This window comes from Myotis myotis, unplaced genomic scaffold, assembly GCF_014108235.1.
Source record: "Myotis myotis isolate mMyoMyo1 unplaced genomic scaffold, mMyoMyo1.p scaffold_m19_p_6, whole genome shotgun sequence".
Lineage (NCBI taxonomy): Eukaryota > Metazoa > Chordata > Mammalia > Chiroptera > Vespertilionidae > Myotis > Myotis myotis.
Window position 1 is genome coordinate 79,445,198 of NW_023416368.1, and position 24,241 is coordinate 79,469,438.

The 24,241-nt window shown below is 46.5% G+C and overlaps 2 protein-coding genes and 1 pseudogene across 5 annotated transcripts in view; all 3 read left to right on the top strand.

Moving 5' to 3' along the window:
• Positions 1–1,249: 1,249 nt before the first annotated feature.
• ZNF554 (zinc finger protein 554) lies at positions 1,250–8,191 on the top strand. Its single transcript, XM_036314041.1, is given in 8 exon segments — positions 1,250–1,283; positions 6,946–7,089; positions 7,092–7,253; positions 7,256–7,428; positions 7,431–7,835; positions 7,837–7,920; positions 7,992–8,126; positions 8,129–8,191. Coding segments are annotated over 8 exon segments (1,200 nt in total).
• Positions 8,192–17,689: 9,498 nt separating this feature from the next.
• LOC118659495 lies at positions 17,690–17,813 on the top strand (annotated as a pseudogene).
• Positions 17,814–18,664: 851 nt separating this feature from the next.
• Positions 18,665–24,241, top strand: part of LOC118658314 (zinc finger protein 555-like) — a 51,372-nt gene continuing 45,795 nt past the window's right edge. The window contains exon 1 of one of the 4 annotated variants that reach the window (XM_036313696.1): positions 18,665–18,943. In XM_036313696.1, coding sequence (XP_036169589.1) covers positions 18,941–18,943 — 3 coding nt within the window. In that variant the 5' untranslated portion in view covers positions 18,665–18,940. The remainder of the gene's footprint in view (positions 18,944–24,241) is intronic. The other 3 variants (XM_036313695.1, XM_036313694.1, XM_036313693.1) reach the window with 3 other exon arrangements.

Genomic DNA, 24,241 nt, shown 5'->3' on the forward strand with positions numbered 1-24,241 from the left:
GCTCGCTTGGTTGGAGTGGCACCCATGCACCACAAGGGTGGAGGGTTCCATTCGGGTCAGGTCACATGCCCAGACTGGAGGTCTGATCTCAGGTGGGGGCGCCTTTGGGAGGCAGGTGACCGGTGTTTCTCAAATACATTGCGTTTTCTTCCTTATTTAAGCACAAGGAGGTGCTTGAGCTCGGCCGGTGGATGTGCGCAGCCACAGGCGTAGATATCTCCGCCCAGGAGAGGGCGCTGTGACTCAGTCACGGCTCACAGAGGGACTTGGTGTAGCCTTGTGGTGCGCAGGCGCAGTGCCTGGGCGCCTGCATCGGTGCTGCGGGGCGGGGCGAAGGGAATGAGGGCGTCAGCCCGGGAGAAGTAGGGAGGGGCACCCCGAGCGGGCTGCACGGAGCACCTCCTCTGCGGCGGGACGCGCGGGACCCAGTGGCGCCCTAAGAGCCACCTGCACCCGCACCTGGGGCTGCAGGGTCCGGACACCCGCTACAAGGCTATAGGTGGCCGGGGGCGGTTCGGACCCAGACCCTGGTTCCGCGCAAATCCTTGGGTGGACCGGGTCGGGGGCGGGCGGGAGGGGTTTGCGCCACCTGTCACCCTGGAGGCGGCAGAGAGGAGAGTCCGAGAGGCTGACCGCTGTCCGAGGCCGCCCAGCTCCCAGCATGGCAGGCTCTGGCCTGAGAAACAGACCCCGAGTCCGACCCGGGGGGCGGACCGCTAGGAAGTGAGTGAGGTCCGGGCGGTCGAACATCAAAGGGGAGTGGAGGAAACCATCTGCTCTTAAAGGCAGGGGGGGACGCTCTCGGGCTGGTTCTTGGGCGAGACCAGGTGTTTGCAAGTGAGGGTGACCCTGACCCCCAGCGGACACGGGGCCATGGCTGGGGACATCTGTGGTTGTCATGACTGAGGGGTGTCCCTGGCATCGAGTGTGGGGGTCAGGGATGCCGCTCGACACCCCACACTGTCCAGGACGGCCCCCTCCGCGGGTGACCTGCTCCGTGTCCACATTGCGGAGGGAGACCCTGCTCTGCCACCAGCTTTGTGGCTCTGGGGAAACCTAGCGGCCACTCCCTTTATGTCCACACACGCCTGCCACCGAGCGAGGGGGCAGCTGACCCGAGCTCACCTGCCTCCCCTTCCCGGCGAGGAAGTCCTCATTGGCCTTTTCTCTGGAGAAAGTGCGTTTTGGTGGTTTGAACATGGAAAGGGAAGATTAGGAGCCCCCGCGGGGCGACTCGATGGGCGGCTCGATGGTTGGAGCCTCTGGCTGGATCATCGTTCCCGGTCAGGGCACACACCTAGGTTGCCGGTTCTATCCCTGTTGAGGCGCTGAGTCTGGATTTTTAAAAAATATATATTTTTATTGATTTCAGAGAGAGAGAGAGAGAAACATCAATGATAAGAGAGAATCATTGCTAGGCTGCACCGAGCCCGCAACCCGGACATGTGCCCTTGACCGGAATCGAAGCTGGGACCCTTTAGTCCGACACTCTAGCCACTGAGCCAAACCAGGCTCCGGAGGAGCAAACTGAGGTACCTGAGGGGATCGCTGGCATCAGCCACGAGGGAGGGGGCGTCCAGTGAACCACGAAAGGGTGAGAGAGTTGGTCTGGAAATGCTAGGAAGGGGCTGGAGGTCCTGGACCCTTTGCCATGAACTGCAATTTAAAGTCTCAAGAGCAAAGGGAATAAAGACCCCATCTCCAAATACAGCCACAGTCTGACACCTGGGAGTCAGGGTTTCAACATGTGGATGGGGGGGGGGGGGCTTTTTTGTCCATGACAACAGATATACTGTGTATATACTGCTTATGTACTGTATGTACATATGTGCTTTATACATAAATAGAACAAGTTATTTTTCCCCTTTTCCCTCCCCTCCAAGAACCCATTTATAGCTCCTTAAGGGTGACAGTACCCCGTTGGGAATGCATCCCCAAATGTTAATATCTTTTTGTTGTTGTTGTTAATCCTCACCCAAGGATATTTTCTCTATAGATTTTTAGAGAGAGTGGAAGGGAGGGAGGGTGGGAGGGCGGGTGGGGTTAAGAGAGGGAGAGAAACATCAATGTGAGAGAGACACCTGGATTGGTTGCCTCCCAAGAGGGATGGAATCTGCAATCCAGACACATGCCCTTGACCAGGAATTAAACCTGAGACACCCCCCCCCCTCTCCCCCCCAGTGCTCAGGCCAATGCTCTAAACACTGAGCAGCACTGACTGGGCTAATATTTTTTTTAAATATGTTTTTATTGATTTCAGAGAGGAAGGGAGAGGAAGAGAGAGATAGAAACATCAATGATGAGAGAGAGTCATTGATCATTTGCCTCCTGCACATCCCCTACTGGGGATCGAACTTGCAACTCAGGCATGTGCCCTGACTGGGAATCGAACTGTGACCTCCTGGTTCATACCACTGAGCAACACGGGCCAGGCATTTTTTTTTTTTTATTCCCTTTTCTTTGGCAACCATCAGCTTGTCTATATCTATGGGTCTGTTTCTGTTTTGTTTTGTTTATTCATTTTCTTTGTTGTTGTTTTTAGAGTCCACATATAAGTGAAATCATGGCATTTGTCCTTCTCTGACTTACATAGCATAATACCATTAAGGTCTATTTATATTGTCGAAAATGGCAAGATTTCATTCTTTTTATGACCTATTAAATTCAATTGTATATGTATCACATCCTCTTTATCCAGTTGGCTCATTAATGGGCACCTAGGTTGCTACCATATCTTGGCTATTGTAAATAATGCTGCAATGTACATAGGGGTGCATATATCTTTTTTCATTAGTGTGTTTCTTTGGATAAATACCCAGAAATGGAATTGCTGGGTCATATGGTAGTTCCTATTTTTAATTTTTGAGGAACCTCCATACTGTTTTCCATGGCGGCTCCACCAATTTGCAATCCCACCAACAGTGCACGAGGGTTCCCTTTTCTCCACATCCTTGCCCACACTTGTGGTTAGTTGATTTATTGATGATAACCATTCTGACAGGCGTGAGGTGAGATCTCATGGTAGTTTCGATTTGTATTTTTCTGATGATTAATGATGTTGAGCACGTTTGAAAATTTATCAAAACTAAGACATTACTGGTAAACGGAATGGTGGTTACCAGGGGCTGGGGGGAAGGGGGCGGGGAATCGTCAACCAGCAGGCATAAAGTGTCAGTGAATAAGCCCCTGAGATGTGCTGGACAATGTTGTACCTATAGTCAGCGGTCATATATTGTCTACTTACCATTTGCTAGAGGATAGATCTCATTGTACATGTTCTTATCATGATAAAGTTAAAATAAACCAACTAAGACATTAACTTGGGCTCTCTTTACTATTAGCTAGACTACAAACTTTATTTCAGATTTCACCATATTTCCTGCTCACGTCCTTTTCCTGGTCTGGGAGCCCATGCAGGATCCCATGTAACATTAAGTTGTCATATCTCCTTGGGCTCCTCCAGCCTGGATGGTGACTTTGTCTTTCCTTGTCTTTCATGACCGTGGCACCTTTGAAGAGCAATGGTCAGGGGCTTTGTAGGAGGCCCCTCAAACTGAGTTTGATGTTTTCTTATGATTACCCTGAGATTCTGGGTTCTGGGGAAGATATTCCAGAGGTGAGGCGCCCTCTGCCTCATGTCAGGACACCTGATGCCCTCACATTGCTGATGACATTAACCTGGGTCACCTGGGGAAGGTGGGCCCTGTCAGGAGTCTCCCCTACAAAGTTAGCTTTTCCCCTTGATCTGCACTGTTCACTGGAAGACAGTCGCTGAGTCAATCCTCCCTGAAGGGGAGGGAGGTTAGGTCCACCTCCTGGAGGAAGGTGTGTTGAAGAATTTTCAGTCACATGTTTAAACTATGACAGTAACTAATAAATATTTTGGGGGTATGACTTTGAGCTCTGTAGATGTCCTGCTTCTCCTTGGAGTCTCACCGGTCACAAAGCTCACATCCATATGTCTTGTCTGCAGGAATTCTTGCTGGGGTGTCCCTGTGTTGATCATCTGTGTCTGAGGGGGTGATTTATTTATTTTTAATCCTCACCTGAGGATATTTTTCTATGGATTTTTACAGAGAGTGAAGAGAGAGGGAAAGACAAGAGAAATATCGATGTGAGAGCAACACATCGAATGGTTGCCTCCTGCACGTGCCCTGACCAGAGCCTGGGCCTGGAAGGAGCCTGCAACCAAGATACGTGCCCTTTACAGGAATTGAACTTGGGACCCTTCGGTTCGCAGGCCAACACTCTATCCACTGAGCCAAACCAGCTAGGGCTGAGGGGCCGATTTTTGAAGGTTGCATCTGTGAATACAGATCACGCCCACAGGAGGTGTTCAGTACACAGCCCCTATTTCTTACTCAGGAGTCTGGGTGAGGGTTTGCTGTTTATATCACCAAGAGCAGGCGGACGCTCCCTCATGGTGAGCGAGGACAAAGCAGGACTGTCCCGGGGTTTTGTCAACCAGAACCAGAGCCAGAGAGTCATCAGAGCGGTAGAAACCGATTCAAATCAGGAGCTCCTGCAATGCGGAGAAGAGAGCTTAGTGTAGACCTGGGCCCAACTCCAAGTACAGTGTGACAAGTGGGGACTTACAGCCAACGAGTAGGTGGGTCAGTGGATGGGAAATTGCTAAGGGGAAATATCAGGGGGGTTCTGGCTACACCACCTAACAGGATTCCTGCTATAGGCGGGGCGATCGAACATTGCCTGGGTGGGTGGGTGGTGAGGAACTGTGTTAGGTATCAAGAGTGATTGGATATGGCCCAGTTGGCGTGGCTCAGTGGTTGAGTGTAAATCCTTGAACCAGGAGTCATGGTTAGATTCCTGGTCAGGGCTCATGCCTGGGTTGCAGGCTCAATCCCCAGTGTGGGGTGTGCAGGAGGTAGCCAATCAATGATTCTCTCTCATCGTTGATCTTTCTCTCTCCCTCTCTCTCCGTCCCTCTCCCTCCTCTCTGAAATCAATAAAAATCCTATATAATAAAAGCCTAATATGCAAATTGTCCTCTCCACCGGGAATTTGACAGGGAGTTCGACTGGGAGTTTGACCAGGGGGCGGGGCCAGCAGCGGCAGTGGCAGGCAGCCAGGGAGAAGGGAGGGACCCTAACCATGCACGAATTTTGTGCACTGGGCCTCTAGTATATTATATATATAAAAAAGAGTGGTCAGATATGGAAGATGAAGGATACTTGATTAACCACCTTAGCAGAATTCTTCCTAAAATTGGGCCTGACTAAAATCTGCTCAAGGAGAGAGTCCTGTCACTGAGCAGAGGTACCAGGATCACCTCTTTCCCTGAAAGGGACGTGAGTCCTGTGGGCATGTGGGAGCTTCGAATTTCCCATGGGCTTCCAGGGCCATGTGTTCCCGTTTCTCGTAAATAACATGGGACAAGCCCATCTGGATGCGTCCTGCTACCGGGCCAGAGCGGTTTGGCAGAAGATAGTCCAGAGGGGATTAGGGAGAAGCCAGGAAGGGAGAGAGGAATCTGAGACATGCAAGGGATGGGCGCACCTGTGAGGGTCACAAAGGAGCCTTTCAGAATGTGGGTCTAGGAGGTTATGCGTGGCTGAATGGTGTTCCCCCAAGTTCACATCTACAATGTGACTGTCCAGTTGACTCTTTTTTGTTTGTTTGTTTGTTTGTTTGTTTAATCCTCACCCGAGGATATTTTTCCCATTGGTTTTTAGGGAGAGTGGGAGAGAAGGAGGAAGAGGGGAAGAGAGAGGAGCGGGGGAGAGAGAGGAGAGAGAGAGAGAGATGTGAGAGAGACACATCAATTGGTTACCTCCTGCATGCTTCCCCACTTGGGTTGGGGATCGGACCTGCAACCTTTTGGTGCGCAGGCCAACGTTCTAGCCATTGAGCACACCAGCCAGGGCTGTCCAGTTGACTCCTGAACAACATGGGTTTGAACTGTGTGAGTCCACTTTTCTATGGGTCTTAAAAAATAAATACATACACTTCTGTAAATGTAATTTTACAGAACATTTTATTTATTTTTTGTAGCTTTATTATGAACACCCTATGGAAAGGGTGTTCACTCTTTCGGCCACAGGTGTCTTTTCACTTGGAACAAGGAGAAGCCATGTTGATGGGGCCGGGGGGAGGGGGGAGGAAGGAGGTTTCCCAAGCCTCCTGTTCAGGTGAGAACCAAGCAGACGAGCCATTGGGATGGAGGCAGTGTCTTGGGGATTGTAGGTCAGAGATCTCTCCACAGAGGCCCTAATTGTATAGGGAGAAGGCCTAGGTCCTCGGTGGCACTCTCTCAGATGCCTTCAGTTCATCCTCCGGCAACACTCACCTTTCACATACTACCTTCTCCTCTTGGGTGCAGAGGAAAGAACATCCCCTTTCATTCATGAAGCCATTCTATCTGTGTTTCTAGTTACATCTCTTACCTTCCTCCTTTCTTGATAATTCTTTCTCTCTGACATTTTAAAAAATATATTTTATTGATTTTTTACAGAGAGGAAGGGAAGGGGATAGAGAATTAGAAACATTGATGAGAGAGAAACATCGATCAGCTGTCTCCTGCACACTCCCTACTGGGGATGTGCCTGCAACCAAGGTATATGCTCTTGACCAGAATCGAACCTGGGACCCTTCAGTCCACTGGCCGACGCTCTGTCCACTGAGTCAAACCGGTTAGGGCTCTCTGACATTCTTATTCCCCCCTTTTTTTATAGAGCAATTCTTGTACATTTACATTTTCTCCATTTTCACCATTGTCAAACTTTTCCCACTGCATCCTGTCCCAGCACACCAGCTTACTGACCCATCTCTCACTTTCCTGTCCTTCCCCCGTGTTGAAAGTTGATACTTGAACATGAATCCACATGTGCCTTGTATATATTGTAGGTACTTCTGTCCCACCATTCTTAAGTTAGAAGTTTTGTTCTTTTTTTACTTTTATTTTTTGGTCCCCTCAATTAACTTCAGATTGGGATATTGGACTAAAACACCAAGAGTCAATTTACAAGAAGGGGGTTTTGGAGGAAGAACCATCTGGTGGTATGAATATGATAAAGCTCCCCAGAGAAGACTGGGGATGTGGTCACCTGGAGGAGAACCAGGAAGACCTCCAGAGGCTTTGAGGCAAATGGTATACATCCAATTAAAGGCATTTGCTCTAGAGAAGGCTACTGCCTGGCATGAAGTTGGGGAAAACTGTAATCTGAGCACAGACCTTGTTTTGTCACAGGGAGGTTCTGTAGGAAGACACTTCCGTGACTGTGGCCTAGATCTGAGTGTTTGGTAGCGAGTCCATACTTAAACCATCACCAGATGAGATACACAGACCACGGACTCTGTGAAAGTAATGAATGTGGGAAAGACCTCAGCCAAAATTGTCCCCTTAGGCAACACAAAAGACCTGAAACATATGCAGAAAGTGGGAAATCATTTAGTCATCATATACAACTTTTACAATATGTAGCAAAACTAATGCGGTGAAGAAACCCTATGAATGTTCCCAGCGTGGGAAAGTGTTTAACCGGAGGCATTCGCTGAGTGAACACCAGAGAATTCCTACAGGAGAGAGACCATATGAATGTCAGGAATGTGGGAGGACCTTTACACACCACTCAACCCTCAGTCGACATTTGAGAACTCATAGTGGAGAGACGCCCTATGTGTGCAGTGAATGTGGGAAAGCCTCCAACAGGATTTCATCTCTTACCCAGTATCAGAGGACTCACACGGGGGAAAAGCCCTATAAAGGCTAAGACTGTGGAAAATCCTTCTGCCAGAGTTCTTACTTGGTCTTGCACAAGCGAACACATACTGGTGAGAAGCCCTATGAATGTAATGAATGTGGGAAGGCCTTCAGCGACTGACGGCTCATCACTTAACCAGCACGAGCGAACTCACACTGGTGAGAACCCCTATGAATGCAATCAATGTGGAAGAGCCTTTGTCCTCCCTGGTTAGGCATGGGAGAACTCACACTGGAGAGAACCCCTATGAATGCAATCAATGTGGAAGAGCCTTTGTCCTCCCTGGTTAGGCATGGGAGAACTCACACTGGAGAGAAACCCTATTGCTGTAATAAATGTGGAAAAGCATTTGGCCAGAGTTCTTCCCTTGTCACACACCAGAAAACACACTAGTGAAAAAAAACAACTATAAAATCATTGACTGTGGGAAAGCTTTTTTTTATAAGAGCAGCCACTTTATTGCATTTTAGAGCTTGCTTGCTGCCCTGTACAACACATTTTGTTAGCAGTCTACCAAATAAATATGGTTAGACATTGCCCTTCTGATGTCCTACTTGAAAAGAAGTAGGCTTATGCCACATTCTTTTAAAAAATATATATTTTTATTGATTTCAGAGAGGAAAGGAGAGGGAGAGAGAGATAGGAACATCCATGATGAGAGAGAATCATTGATTGGCTGCCTCCTACACGCCCCACACTGGGGATCAAGCCTGCAACCTGGGTATGTGCCCTTGACTGGAATCAAACTGGGGACCCTTCAATCTGCAGACCAACACTCTATCCACTGAGCCAAACCAGCAAGGGTGCACATTCTTTTTTCTTTTTTAAATAGAATATAAAAATCACTTTATATACATTCAATCGATAACAATTAGGTGATATAAGAACAAGTTTGAGCAGCATCAATTTGTAAGCATACAGGCCTTGCTGACATCGTAGTTGGCGGCTTCTCATCCTTGAGATGAAGGCGAGTGTCAGAGATGGGGTAGATGTCCATTCGTGGTCAGCTACCTGATAAGGTAAGGTCTCTTTAATGCTGTTGGAGAGAGACTTTTATTAACGTATTTCCCAGTGGACAAAAATCTCAGGGTTGTCGTAGTCTTTGAATCTTTGTCTCCTAGGAGTACAGTGAAATGAATGTTACTAATTTGGTAGTTCCTACAATGCAAAATGTCTGCTTTTTAGTTTTCCTTATATTTGGGAAACAAAGGATTAAAAAATGAACAATATTTTAAACAGTCATAAGAATAATTATTCTATTTAGTCCCATAGTTACTTTTGTTTATCCTGATTATTTGCCAGTAGTTTTTTGAACTCAGTTATTCCTTCAAGCTCTAGAAAACTTCATCCAATTCAAAGATATGACCTCCTTAGAAGCCTGCAAATTGGAGTAAGTCAGAGTCCTTTTCATGGATTCTTCTAAAGATATAATATACCTGCTGCTGGGGCTGTAGCAGGCAGAGAAGTTCCCAGCTCCCACACAACAATACCCCCACCATATTGATGGGAAGAGGACTTCTAGGGTGCACATTCTTGAATGAAAGCCATGAGATCTAGATGGGTCTAGAGCAGTGGTTCTCAACCTTCCTAATGCCGCGACCCTTTAATACAGTTCCTCATGTTCTGGTGACCCCCAATTTCATTGTTACAAATGGAACATAATTAAAGCATAGTGATTAATCACAAAAACAATATGTAATTACTAGAGGCCTGGTGCACGAATTCGTGCACAGGTGGGGTCCCTTGGGTGGACTGCAGGGATTGGGCCCCAGCTCGTGCCCCCAGGGTCACAGCCCCAGCTTGCGCCCCCAGGCTTGCAGCCCCGCAGCTCCACATAGTACTCTACCTTGACCTGGTTCTGCCCCTCACCTGCTCCACCATCCTGAATGTGGGGCTGGGCCCCCCACCCTGCTCCCTCAGTGCCTGAGAGTCAGGCAGCGTCCCCGCTTCCACCAGTGGTTGCCATCTGCAGGGTGATTGGCAGAGTGATTTGGCTCCCACTTGCACCTGCCTTGGCCTAGCACCACCCACTCACCTGCTCCACCATCCCACCAGTCCCGCTCTCGTCGGGGGCCCATCAGGGCTGGCAGCACCTCCACTGCACCCAGTGCCACATCACTGATGCCAGCCATGTTCTGCGCCGCCCCCTGGTGGTCAGTGCACGTCATAGCAAGTGGTCGAACTCCAGGTCAAACGACTGCCTGAGGGGACAACTTGCATATTAGGCTTTTATTATATAGGATATATGTGTTTTCCGATGGTCTTAGGTGAACCCTGTGAAAGGGTCGTTTGACCCCCCCCAAGGGGTCGCGACCCACAGGTTGAGAACGCTGGTCTAGCGGGACCTTTTAATGAGGAAAATTGCCACTGAGCTATGCCCCAGGAGTTCCATCTTCTTGGAAAAGATCTATAAATGGGCATACTAACAGGGAATGGGATTTTAGTAAGAGCTATCATATTCATTGAGTTGGTGAGTCAAAAGGTATTCTGTTTCAACTTTTTCTTTCAGTTGTCAATTTAGTTATTTATTTGTTTTTTAATCCTCACCTAAGAATAAATATATATATACTATATCCCAGTGGTGAGGAAGCAGGGTGGCTTCATGGGCATGTGACCTGTAGAGTCACCCAAGACTCTGCTCTCAGAAAGGTCTTATATTCATCTCAGTATTATTAATAATTTTGAAGGGTCTTCCCTAAATTTTTATTTTGTAGTAAGCCCTACATGTTCTGTAGCCAGATCCATGATGGAGTGAGGGGAAAGAACAGATGTTAAATAAGCAACCAAATACATTAATTAAATAATTACAGATTTTGGTAGATTCTTTGGAGCACAAAACAGGATACTGTGGTAATCTATATATTTATAAAAGGCTAAGTGACCATTTGTCTGACCGGTAGCTGTGACACACACTGACCACCAGGGGGCAGACGCTCAACGCAGGAGCTGCCACGATGCGCACTGGCCATTTAAAAATAAACGGCACTGCCCTGGCCAGTTTTGCTCAGTGGATAGAGTGTCAGCCTGTGGACTGAAGGGTCCCGGGTTCGATTCCAGTCAGGGGCATGTACCTTGCTTACGGGCACATCCCCAGTAGGGACTGTGCAGGAAGCAGCTGATTGATGTTTCTCTCTCATCGATATTTCTAACTATCCCTCTCCCTTCCTCTCTGTAAAAATCAATAAAATATATTAAAAAAAATAAAAATAAACGGTACCTTGGACCTGGTGCTGACAAACCAACACTCATCTTCCCCCAAGTGGGACACAGGCCCCACCGCCACCCCAGAGTGACACCCCACCAAATCGCAGCCAATGCTGCCAAGACCCCATGGCGCAAAACACGACCCACAGCCCAGCCCAGGCTAGAAATGGTGGTTGTGGGCACTGGGTAATGATGTCACATAGCAATGCCCGGCTTCCTCTCCCTAGCGACTAGCCTCCTTGAAGTTTCTTCAGTCCAGGAACTTGCTTTAAAGCCAGGTGCAAACATTTTACAGTTTAACCAAATGTTTGTGAAGCGTTTTCCCATGCCTCATCTGATTTGGTCCTCACAGAAGTCCGGGAGTAGGTAGATATGACACTCAGTAGAATCCTATTTTCTTTTTATTAGCAAGATGCAAATAGCAATATTAAAATATTTTTTCTAATTAATTTCCTTTCAATGTGCACAAACCTGTGCACCAGGACACTAGTAGATAATAAGAGAGCAACCAACCTCAAATAGGGCCTTCCTGAGAGTCTGAATCTAAGTTGAGATGTGAATCATTGGATCAATCAAGATGAGGAATTTAACCAGAGGAGAGCTTAAGTTTAGCTGTTTTCATATGTGGTTTTATGATCATTAAAAAAATATATATTTGCAGTTTTGATTTCTCTGACTACAAAGTATTTTGCGAAAGGATATATTTTTTAAATATCTGGGTATTTAAATGTCCTTTCTCCCTCTTTAAAAGTAAATTCTTTTTCTTGTCTTATTGCACTTGCTCACTCCTTGAGTACTATGCTGAATGGGAGTGTTGAGAACAGATCTCCTTGCTTTGTTCCTGACCTTAGGGACAGGCATGCAGTCTTTCATCATAGAGTGCGATGTTAATTGTAGGATTTTCATAGATGCCCTTTATCCTTATTTTTTAAATTAAATTTCTGCTTTTATTATGCTGTAGTCTTAGAATATGTCTACTGTTTTGAATCTTTGAAATTTATTGAGGTTAATTTTATAGATATTGAGAAGCAGCCATAATCTCTGCTTTTCTGATTAGGAATTTGAATTGTCTTAAATAAATCTTATTAAACAACTAGAGGCCTGGTGCACGAATTCATGCATGGATGGGGTCCCTCAGCCTGGTCAGCGATTGGGGCCGGCTGGCTGGGGAGGGACCGTAGGAGGTTGGCTGGCCAGGGAGGGACTGTGGGAGGGCTCCAGGGCATGTCCAGCCAGTCTCACCCAATCCCAATCAGCCAGACTCCAGCAGCAAGCTAACCTACCAGTTGGAGTATCTGACTGGTTGAGAGATAGACTAATTGGTCAGACACTTAGCTGACTGATATATATTAGAGGCCCAGTGCACAACATTCGTGCACTGAGGGAGTCCCTCAGCCTGGCCTGTGCCCTCTTGCAGTCTGGGACCCCTTGGGTGATGTCTGCCTGCCAGCTTAGGCCTGCTCCCCAGCAGGATGTCCTTGGCAGGCGGACATCCCCCAAGGGGTCCTTAGCACTGCTGTGGAGGCAAGAGAGGCTCCTGACACTGCCTCTGCACTCGCCAGCCATGAGCCCGGCTTCTGGCTGAGCAGCACTCCCCCTGTGGGAATTCATTCACCATCAGGGGGCAGTTTCTGCATTGAGTCATTCCACTGTTTGGTCGATTTGCATATTAGCCTTTTATTATATAGGATGGCTCTCAGATTTTATGTCAGGTGGTTCAAATTTAATAAGCAATGCCGGGAGCCGGTCCATGCTTGCTGTTTCAAGGGACCTGGCATATATGGCATACTGTTCTTAATATGTTTGCTCACCTTCTTGGCATTATGTGTTTTAACCAAGGTCTCTGAGAAAGGTTGTTTCCCCAGGTAGGGATTTTCCCCTGAAGTTAGGGAGGGAATAAAACCTCTTAACTAAGTGCCAGGCGGGTAATTAATCACTTTAACTATGAACAATCATGCTTAAGCTACATAATCTTTACTCCCTGTAATGGAGATAAGAAACGCCTTAACCTTTGTAATAGAGATTGATAGGATTGAATCAACTGGTATAAATACAGATGTAATAAGACAGCAAGTCACAGAACTAAGAAGACAGAACCAGGAGGCACAGAACCTACACAGAACATTCTCTAGAGACAGAAGAACTTCGCTGGAGAGAACATGGCAAAAGATCCTGGACAGAAACTGGCCTCAGAACCTAGAGACAGAACCTAGCGAGAGAACATGGCAAAAGATCCTGGACTGAACCTGACTACAGAAATTGGCAAGAGAACCTGACTAGAACCTGGTGACTGAACCTGGCTGGAGAGCCTGGACAGAACCTGGCTGAAGAACCTAGCAAGGGAACATGGCTACAGAACCTGGCTGGAGAACCTGGAGAACCTAGCAAGAGAACATGGACACAGAACCTGGCTGGAGATCCTAAGCAGAACCTCTCTGGAGATCCAGACCAGAACTTGGCTGGAGATCCTGGCTGGAGATCCTGGCTAGGCTGCTGATCAACTGAACACTGTCTCCGTGTCCTTCCTTCTTCGCCGACTCCGTCTACACCTTTGGGGACCCCTGGACCCGCTGGGGTTGGACCCCGGCAAAGCGAGAGTTAGAGCCCAGTCATATGTATTTTGAACATTAACACCATGTTATTTCACTGATGTTCATTCTCTTTCAATTACAGTTGACACACACTGATTGTCTTTGGATTGCTGATTCAAAGATAATTAGCTCAAGAGAATTAACTTACAGTTTTCTATTATTACTCGAGGCCTGATGCACAAAATTCATGCAAGAGTAGGCCTTCCTTCCCCCGGCTGCCGGCACCAGCTTCCCTCTGGCACCCAGGATCCAGGCTTCCCTCCAGCACCCAGACCTGGGCTTCCCTTGCAGCCCTGGCTTCGTTCTGGAAGGTCGTCTGGAAGGACGTCTGGTCTAATTAGCATATTATACTTTTATTATTATAGACTAGAGGCCCAGTGCACAAAAATTTGTGCACTTGTGGGGGGTCCCTCAGCCTGGCCTGTGCCCTTTTGCAGTCTGGGACCCCTTGGGGGTTGACCACCTGCTGGCTTAGGCCCGCTCCCTGGGGAATTGGGCCTAAGTTGTCAGTCAGACATCACTCTGGTAGCCTGGGAGCCCTCGGGGGATGTCTGCTTGCCAGCGGGGAGCAGGCCTAAGCTGCAGTTGGACATCCTTAGTGCTGCTGAGGAGGCGGGAGAGGCTCCTACCACCACCACTGTACTGGCAGCCATCAGCCTGGCTTGTGGCTGAGCAGAGCTCCCCCTGTGGGAGCGCACTGACCACCAGGGAGCAGCTCCTGCATTGAGCGTCTGCCCCCTGGTGGTCAGTTTGTGTCATAGTGACCAGTCATTCCCAGTCTTTCTGCTGTTAAGGTCAGTTTGCATATTACCCTTTTATTATATAGGATTGTACTTAATTTCCTTCATTATTTTCTGTTATTTTTTCTGCTTCATTTTTGTTGTTTTTTAATTTTTGTTTTATGTTTTATTTATGGTAAATAATTCATGACAGGTCTTCATTGTGAATTGTATCCTTTATCATTCTGAAGTGATCTCTTTGTCTGCTTTAATTAATAGCACCACCTCTGCCTTTTAAACAAAATTAACCTGTCTATTTTTGGTAATACTTTTCACCTCTGAATTTCAACTCTTTAAATCCCCTGTATTTCTCTTCTTAACATACAGATGGATTTTGTTTTAGGATCCTTTTATTTTGGTGTAATAAATGTTGTTGTCTTTAATTCTGCTAACATATTTTATGTCATTTTTCTTATTCTTGAAGTTTCTTTTCTCTATTTTTTACTGTATTATCTGTATTGGAGGAATGTATTTATTTTCTGATAATTTGAAAGGTGTATTGTCTGCTTTAATTTCTTTTGGCATTTTATTTTATTACATTAAACATTACAGTAAGTTTATATATTATGATTTAACATTATCCAGATTTTGAAGGATAAGAAAGTCAAATTATGTAGTATGTATAGGATAATAGCATATTTATAAAATTTGAATATAGAAATAGTAATGTTATATATAGTTTATGGATCCATGTGTATGGCATGGCAGTCATAAACATCACGTTTGGGAATATGGAGGTATACGCAGGACATTTCAACTTTATAATGGTTTTTATTTATTTGTTTGTTAATCCTTGACTGAGTATATTTTTTCCATTGATTTTTAGACAGTGTGGAAGAGAGGGGTGCAGAAAGAGAGGGAGAGTCAGTAAGAGAGACACATCCATTGGTTGCCTTCCACACGTGCCCCAACCGGTTCTGGGGATCAAACCTGCAGCCCAGGTACATGCCCTTGACTGGAAATCAAACCCAAGACCCTTCACTCTAACCACTGAGCAATAGGGTTACAATGTTTTTGTTCCTTCAAGAAATCTGACAGAGTATGGTGAACTGATAGGATTTCATGCAGCTTAGCAGTAGATACATGAGTACTCAAAATGTTGTTCCCTTCATATTTCGTATGATTGAAACGTTTCATAATAGTTTTAAAAGTGCCCCCTCCCTTCTCACTGTCTTGTGGTTATTTTTTTTTTAATATTTTTATTGATTTTTTACAGAGAGGAAGGGAGAGGGATAGAGAGAAACATCGATGAGAGAGAAACATTGATCAGCTGCCTCCTGCACACCGCCTATTGGGGATGTGCCCACAACCAAGATACATGCCCTTGACCAGAATCAAACCTGGGACCCTTTAGTCCACAGGCCGACGTTCTATCCACTGAGCCAAACTGGTTAGCTGTCTTGTGGTTATTATTAATATATGCCTTTGTGAGGACTGCCAAATCAACTTTCCTGATGTTTTGCAAATGGATACTTGTGGTTTGGGATAAAATTTCAGAATATCATTTTATCCAAAAAGTACTATATTGAAAAAGAGAGAAAAAGGAAAAATATATACACAAAGTGCTATGTTTCAGACACAAGGGCACAAAGGTGTGCTCTGAGAAAAGTCAGATCACTCCCAGATGTGTTGTACTAGGAGCAGAGTCGCGTTGAAAGAACATATGGAACGTCCACGGTTGTAGAATGAAAGATGAGGTTGGAAATAGGAGTTATCTGTGCCATGTGTTAAGTTACAGCTTCTCTGCTTGAGACCCACTGTATGAGGTACTCGTTATCACTGTAACAGATTACCACACATTTAGTGACTTAAAACAACCAATTTATTCATATAACAGTCGTGGAGGTGAGAGCCTAAAATCGGGGTGTGGGTAGGGCTATGTTCTTTCTGGAGACCCCGGGGGGGAATTGTTTCCAGTCTTTTCCAGCTGTTAGAGACACCACATCCCTGACTCTGACCTTCCTGCCTCCTTCTTATGAGGTCCCTTGTGATGACACTGGGTCCCCCAGGGATTCTAGGGTCACTCCCCATCTCAGGATTCTTTTGTGTACGGGATGACGCTTCAACCAATTGAACCACCCGGCCAGGGCTCAGGATTCTTAACGCAATCCCATCTGCAAGGTCCCTTTTGCCACGGGGAGGTGACATAGGATGTGCACATCTTTAGGGGGCTGTTCCTCTGCTGGCCACACTTACCCTTTCATACTTTGCTTTGTGATGTGGGGTGGAAATGCCACATAACACGTTTCTGTATTGCCAACAGCTTCCCATTAGGCTCTGCTAATGGGAGACTTTGGAGGGAGGATGGGAGGCTGGGGGAGAGAGAAGGGATTTGTTTTGTCCTGGCCTCTCACTCCTTGCCTGTTTGGACATGTCTTTGTTTTTTCTGTGCATGAGTAACATTCTAGTGTGGTCCAAATACCTTCAGTCACACTTTGCCCCCCTCAGATTGCCAGAGTTGTTATTCCCCTCTCTTGCTTTTTATCAATAGTTCAGAGACCAGCCTCATTTTTCACCTTAAAAATGAAGTGACATGTTCATTAAGAGTGATGCCCCTGGGATAGATCTCTGGACATGTTATGGCAAACAGACAGGAATGCTACAGGTCCATGCCAGGACCCGGTCTGAAGGCCGACTTCTAAATTCCATGCTGATTTGTTGAAACTTGGCACTAATTAGTGATACATATTAAACAAAAATTCATATAACCATATTTTATTTTGAATAGCTTATAAATCCAATGAATATTTTTAACTCAAAGCTTTTAAATTGTTTTAGTTAAAAAATTGATTTTAGAGAGAGGAAGAGAGAGAGAGAGAGAGAGAGAGAGAGAAACATTGATTTGTTGTTCTACTTATTTATGCATTCATTGGTTGCTTCTTTTTTTTTTTTTTACAGAGAGGAAGGGAGAGGGATAGGCAGTTAGAAACATCAATCATCTGCCTTCTGCACACCCCCTACTGGGGATGTGCCTGTAACCAAGGTACATGCCCTTGACCAGAATCGAACCTGGGACCTTTCAGTCCGCAGGCCGATGCTCTATCCACTGAGCCAAACTGGTTAGGGCCATTGGTTGCTTCTTATATGTGCCCTGACTGGGGATAGAATCCCAACCTGTATGAGGACAATGCGATGCTCCAACCAACTGAGCCACCCAGCCAGGGCAACTCGAAGCTTTTTTATGGGTTAGTCCTTTGAACACTAATTTTTATAAAGTAATATCAAACCTTTCTGGAAACCATAATAAAAGAATTTTTTAAATTGTAAATAAAATGACAAGTGATATCAGAATTGGGGTGACCACTCAATCTCGAAGGAGAGAGTGTTTCCTAACACGAGCAGGCATCCGCAATGCATTAGCCTCTATCTATGGGTGTATTAGGAGTTCCCCGCCGGCCTCCTGGTGCCGACCACGGGCCGAATTCTCACACTGACTCTGCAGAGACAGGAGGCAGAGTAACCCACCCCATACACCTCAGCTCAGGCCCTTGGTCTGTGTGGTGAATAGGGAGACAGTGCGTAAGAAGAAAAAAGTTTTCAGGTCTATCTCAAACTTATATAAGCTTTTTTGTTGTTTTTTAAAATAGGAATTCAATTGCAGTAGTCTTTTTAAAAAGAAAAACTTTTAAAAACTTGTGGTAAAATACACATAATAATAGTTCAACATCTCAACCAGTTTTAAGCGTACAGTTTGGTGAAATTAGGAACATTCATGCTGTGTGCCGTATCAGAGCGCTTTCATTTTCAAAATCCTCTTGGAATACGCCGAAACCCTGACCTGACAGGAATTTCCTTGCAGCGTGAAGCTCGCTGAGAATTCTGGCGTCTCAGCTATGGCTGTGCGGAGGGGCCCTGTGCAGGCTGGGGCCGCAGGGCCCCGCTTCCTACTGTGGGGGCAAAGGAGCCGGGGCCTCGGGCTGCTGACCTCGAGCCCCACGGTGAGGGCAGAGGGCGGGCTCTCCCGGTGTCACAGGTCACAAGTCCAAACCAGGTCCTACCTAGCGGGACCCCGCTGTGCCCCCGGAGACGTCACTATTGTCTTTGTTTTTCAACAAGGCGCACAGATCAACGGTGCTCCGCCCTGGGCTGACCCCAGATCATGAGACCCTCCGGTTCGGTCCCGGCTCCGGTCCGAGAACGCTCCAAGAAGAAACTGAATTAGAACTTCCGGATCCAGGGGGAGGACTCGGACCCGCTTGCGGAGCTGCGGGTGGATGCCACACCCACAGGGAGAGGATTCTACTCCGCGCCCTCGTCCTGGGCTGTAACCAGCCCAGAGTATCCCGACGGCCTGTCACTCCGGCGCAGGGGCGGGGCCTGAGAGAACTGTCCAATAAGGGCTATGAGGGCGGTGCCTAGGGAACAATCAGGATGCAGGGGCGGATCCCGGAGAACTGTCCAATCAGAGGTTCCAGGGCGGGTCTCGAGTACTGTCTCGTCAGAGGCCCACGGATGTGGGCGTGTCAGAACACCGTCCACTCAAGACGCAGGATCCCGAACCACCTCCAATCAGAGATCCCGTGGAAGGAAGAGGGCGTGGACGTCGCTCTCAGCAGATTGCGGCGTTGGTGCGCACCTGCCCCGCGCAGCCCCAGGTAGCTCACACCTGCCTGGGCCAAGGGGAGGACGCCTTGAGAGCCCGGACATGGTGAGTACGTAGGGCCGGCCGAGACTCGGAGGGGCTGGAAGCGGCGGCGGGCCGGATCTCCCCGCACGCCCCGGGGTCCCTACCCGAGTCTCCTCTTCGGCACGGGGTGGAGCCCTGGAGTCCTGTCCGGCCCCTGCGCTGGGTCCGGGGTCTCAGAATCTCAGAATCTTGGCTTCGGGCGACTCAGGTGCACATTGCTGCATCCTCCCGGTGGGCGGGGAATATCAGCCCCTGATCTGCTCCTCTCAGCGGACAGCCAACGCGATGGGCGGGGAGTCTGGGGAGACCTGGTGTGGGCCCCAAATTGGGACGGATCTACTGACCCCGACCCCAGTCAGTAATACTTGGAGAACTGACAGGACTCTGGTATCTAGGAGAAAGATGGAAATGATTCGGGCCCCTGAAAGGAGAGAAACTAACCCAGAAGACGGGGAAAGCTCACCCAGTGAGGTGTGGCGTCACCTGCAAAGCCACCTGCACTTGGGACGCACTGTGTCCTTTGTTCCAGGAGCACATCCGGTCACAGTGCGGGAGGGGTCTCCCACGTGATAGGATGGCTCATTGAAATCTTGAGTTTGAAATCATCTATGTTTATGCTCCAGTTCAGCACTGCCCCTACCTGGGCTTGTCCCCTTGAAAAGATGTACGTATTCACTTATTGGAGCCTCAGTTTTTCAGCAAAATATAAAATACTTTTAACTAATAGAGCAGGAAAGTTAATATTTCCTAAGAGATGAATTTCATGGGGGGGGGGGGTGATCGAGGTGGGGGAAGAGTGTCTTTCCATTTGTTAAACCTTTTTCTGTTCCTTTGAGTGATATAAGAAAAGGAATTCCAGGGCTTAGCCTTGAAAGTCCTACTGGGGAAATGACTGTCAGAGAAACTGAAAACCCCTTCTGTTAGGGTCGCCGAAGGAGGAACGCACGAGGCCAAAATGGGTAAAGATTTTAAATTTATTATTACATCTGCTGGCAGGAGGGCTGAGACCTAACTGCGTCAGCGGGGCAGAGTAGGGAGTACAGGATATTATGTCACTTGTAAGGGTCAGAGTAACCGGTGGGACCAGGTGCAGGTGTGGGCCAGGTGGAGGTGGTCCCCTGGAAACTGGGTCAGGTGGCCGCCAATCATGAGACCTAGAATGAGAATAACAGGACAGTCGTGGGGAGGGGCAAGAGCCCCAAGCAGAGCATAATGGAGTGCAAGAATGTGCCTAACACCTTCCAATACGGCAGCAGAGAAATGAATACATTTCCACATAGTGTGGTAGGTGAATTGGTGAATTATAGAGATTCACCAAAATATCAGTTCTTTTCCTGGGCCGGGTGGAGAATTTCTGACAGTAGGTAAACTGTTGTTTACTATTATTGGTAACTAGAGGCCCAATGCAGGAAGATTCCTGCAAGAATGGGCCTACCTTCCCCTGGCTGCCGGCACCGCCTTCGCTTGGCCTGGAGCTGCCTTTCCGCCTTCCCACGCTGCCCAGAGGCCCAGAGCAGCTGGGGCAGTGTGGAAAGCCTCCGTCGTCACCATGGTGACGATGCAAGTGCCTGCATATGCAAATTAACATGCCATCTTTGTTGGGTTAATTTTCATACTCCTGATTGGCTGGTGGGTGTTGCAAAGGTATGGTCAATTTGCATCTTTCTCTTTTATGAGTGTAGATACACTTTGCTTTAATCTAGAGTGAATTGATATTGTCTATGGAAGAGAAGGGAGTAAAGCATCTTTGTTATTTAGATAACTTTTTGTCACTGTCTCATATATTAGTTTTTAATTTCTGCCACTGTTTTGTGGCTGCCCTGTTGTGAACTAATAGATAAGTGCCCACTTCAAGTTGTTCCTTTCCATGGATTTAGTTGTCCATTCCTCTTCTAATTCCATCATGTCAGGATTACTATGGCTTTAAAATCCCCGCTTTGTGATAAGCAGGCCCCTGCCTTGTTCTTCAGAACGTTTTGGCTCTTTTTGTTCTTTCTGTTAAGTTTATAAAATTAGTATTTTTCAAATCCTAAAAAAAAAAAAATCTGGCTTGGGGATTTAATGGAATTTTTTGAAGATTTTAGGCCTTTTTCGGAGGGTTGTTTTGCTAATACTGAATTCTCCGTTTTAAGAACATGTGCAATCTTTTCATTTATTTTGTTACTTTTCTTAATGTTTAAAAATGTTTCCACTTGGTTATTTTGATAGCCTTCTTTAGACTTGATTAGTACTAATTAAAAAAAAATTATATTGAATTTTTATTCTTGTTAAAAATCTTATTCTGTGATTACTTTTTTGTTCTGTTGGTGTCCTACACGTACAATTGGTAGAGGTTGGCATAAAGATAAGGTTTTTTTCTCTTTTAGTTCTTGTACACTTGTTTTCTGCTGGGTCTGGATTGAGTCCCTAGTATGTTGACCAGGAGGGAGGTCCTGAGCATGCTTGTTTGTCCCTAATTGTTTGGAGAAAACAGCATATGCCATTTATATGTTCTTTGTTATTTTTTTTAATATTCTATTATCAGTTTTCCTTTATCAGGTTATGTACATTACCATCTATTCCCCAATGGTAAGATGTGTGAATGTTGAATATTATAAAATAGTTTTCAGCAGTTCCTAACATGATTACAGGCAAATCATATGAATTGATTTTAGAGTTTTCTATTGTATAAGATAATATCAGTTTAGGAAAATGTATATGACATATGTACAGTTGACAAATATTTAAAAACTAGAGGCCTGGTGCACGAAATTCATGCACTGGAGGTGGGGGGGGGGGGCGTCCCTCAGCCTGGCCTGCACCCTCTTGCAGTCCAGGTCTGGGAGCCCTTGAGGGATGTCCGACTGATGTGAAGGTGGGAGAGGCTCCTGCCACTGCTGCTATGCTTGCAAGCTGTGAGCCTGGCTTCTGGCTGAGCAGCACTCCCCCTGTGGGAGTGCACTGACCACCAGAGGGCAGCTCCTGCATTGAGCATCTGCCCCCTGGTGGTCAGTGTGCATCATAGTGACCAGTTGTTCTGTCATTCAGTCGATTTGCGTATTAGCCTTTTATTATATAGGATAATCATCTGTGAAATGAAATTCAGCCCTAAATGTAGAAGAAGCTTTCACACTTGAACACTAATGGCAGGTTCTCTTACTCTGGTGAGTGTAACCAATATGTTGACTCATGAAGATACATATATATGTATATATAATATATATATGTAATATACACATATATTTTTAAGCAATTTAGGTATCAATCTGCAGTGTTATTTCAAAGGATTATTTCATTGTTCTTTACCTTTCAACCAGTCACTCGTATTTATATTGATACTGATATATCACATAGTGATCCCCTCACTATGCCACATTTTCCTTAGTACTTAGATTTGATTTGCTCATTATTGTTTTCCTCTGAAAGAATTTAAGACCCACGCGATTCAGAATTTTTTGGTCAGTGCTGTAGCCCAAGTGCCTGCAAGTACTGGGACCCAGGTCCCTGTAAATCAACTTTACTAAGTGAAAGAGCCAGAGGTCAGATCTTCAAACAAAGCACCTTTCACAAGACATGAGGCTTCACCAGGAAAGGAGCATGGGACAGGATGCTTCTGTTGGCTCAAAGTGCCAGGAAAATCTAGCTTCTCTCCTTACCACACTGGGAACAAAACAGCTGTAAGGTGCACGTGAAAGACATGCACGTGGTAGGAGTTCGTGTGATGTTACGCATGGACTGTTCTGCATTTCCTCTATTATGAACCAGTTTTAGTAATGTCTGCTTTACAGAGTTATTATAAGGCTCTGTGAGCTAATGTATGTGTATAAAAACTCTTTGCAAAGTTTTTTGCATATAATGAGTGCTCAGTGGCACTTTTTAAAAATGAATGTTGTAGAGCATTTGATGGTTTCAAGTAGGGTGTGTTGGGAGTTCCTGTTTTAGTCAGCTGGGCTGCTATAACAAAAATACCACAGACTAGGAGTTTATAAACAGCAAATGTTTATTTGTCACAGTTCTGGAGGCTGGGAAGTCCAAGATCAAGGTGCTGACATTTTGGGTGATTGTTGAAGGCCGGCTTCCTGGTTCATAGACAGCTGTCTCTTCACTGTGTCCTCACGTGGTGGAAGGCTCCAGGAAGCTCTCTTGGGTCCCTGTGATAAGGGCACTAATTCCATCCATGAGGACTGGGAGGACTCCCAGGACTCAGCCTGTAGTCCTGCTCATGGCCATGATTTATTGCAATGCAAGAGTAAAGCAGTCAGCCCAGAAGAAAGGTGCCCGAGGCCAAGTACCAAGGAGAACAGGTCCAGGGTCCCCTCTAGTGACATCACAAAGCAGCCAGGTGTGACAGCACATTTGAAATGCCGACCAGGAAAGTTAATGAGAGGCTCAGTAACAGAGTTTTTTTTTTAAATGTTTTGCCTCCAAATAATTTTTTTAATATATATTTTATTGATTTTTTTACAGAGAGGAAGGGAGAGGGATAGAGAGTTAGAAACATTGATCAGCTGCCTCCTGCACACCCCCTACTGGGGATGTGCCTGCAACCACGGTACATGCCCTTGACCAGAATCGAACCCGGGACCCCTGAATCCGAAGGCTGACGCTCTATCCATTGAGCCAAACCGGTTAGGGCAGTAACAGGGTTTTTACTGGGGGCTAGTCATGTAGACAGCTTCTTCCTGGCCGGAGAAAGAATTCAGACTCGTAGAAGGAGAGCAGGCCTTTGGCGGAAGCCTGATGGTTTGTATAAAAAGGCAGAGGGAACTCCTTGTCTCCAGATGCTGAGAACTCTCCCCACATCCAAGTTGTCACATGCCCGCCAAGGGCCAACCTCGCAAGCAGGACTTCTGAGGACTTTCTCAGGCCAGCTCGGCTAACACTTCTGCACAGTCTGTTCCCTTGGCCCTTGAACAAGGCATCTTTTTTAAAAAACACGTTTTTATTGATTTTTTTAGAGAGAGAGGAAAGGAGAGGGAGACATAGAGACATCAATGAGAGAGAAACATCAATGGGCTGCCTCCTGCACACCCCCTACTGGGGATCGAGTCGGCAACCTGGGCATGTGCCCTGACTGGGAATTGAATGAACGGTGACCGCTTGGTGCATGGGTTGACAGTCAACAACTGAGACACACCAGCCGGGCTGCACAAGATGTCTTTATAACAAAATTATTAGTAGGATCCTCTACAGTAGGGTGAGAACCACCTGCAGTATTGGTTTTAGTTATGCTTTTTAGGAGGCCTGGACTTAGCCAGTTAAGTAAATCCCATTAACCATGAAGGTCTTAGAAAGCTGGGGGTGGGGGTGGCGGTGGTCTTCCTCAAATATCTGTATTCT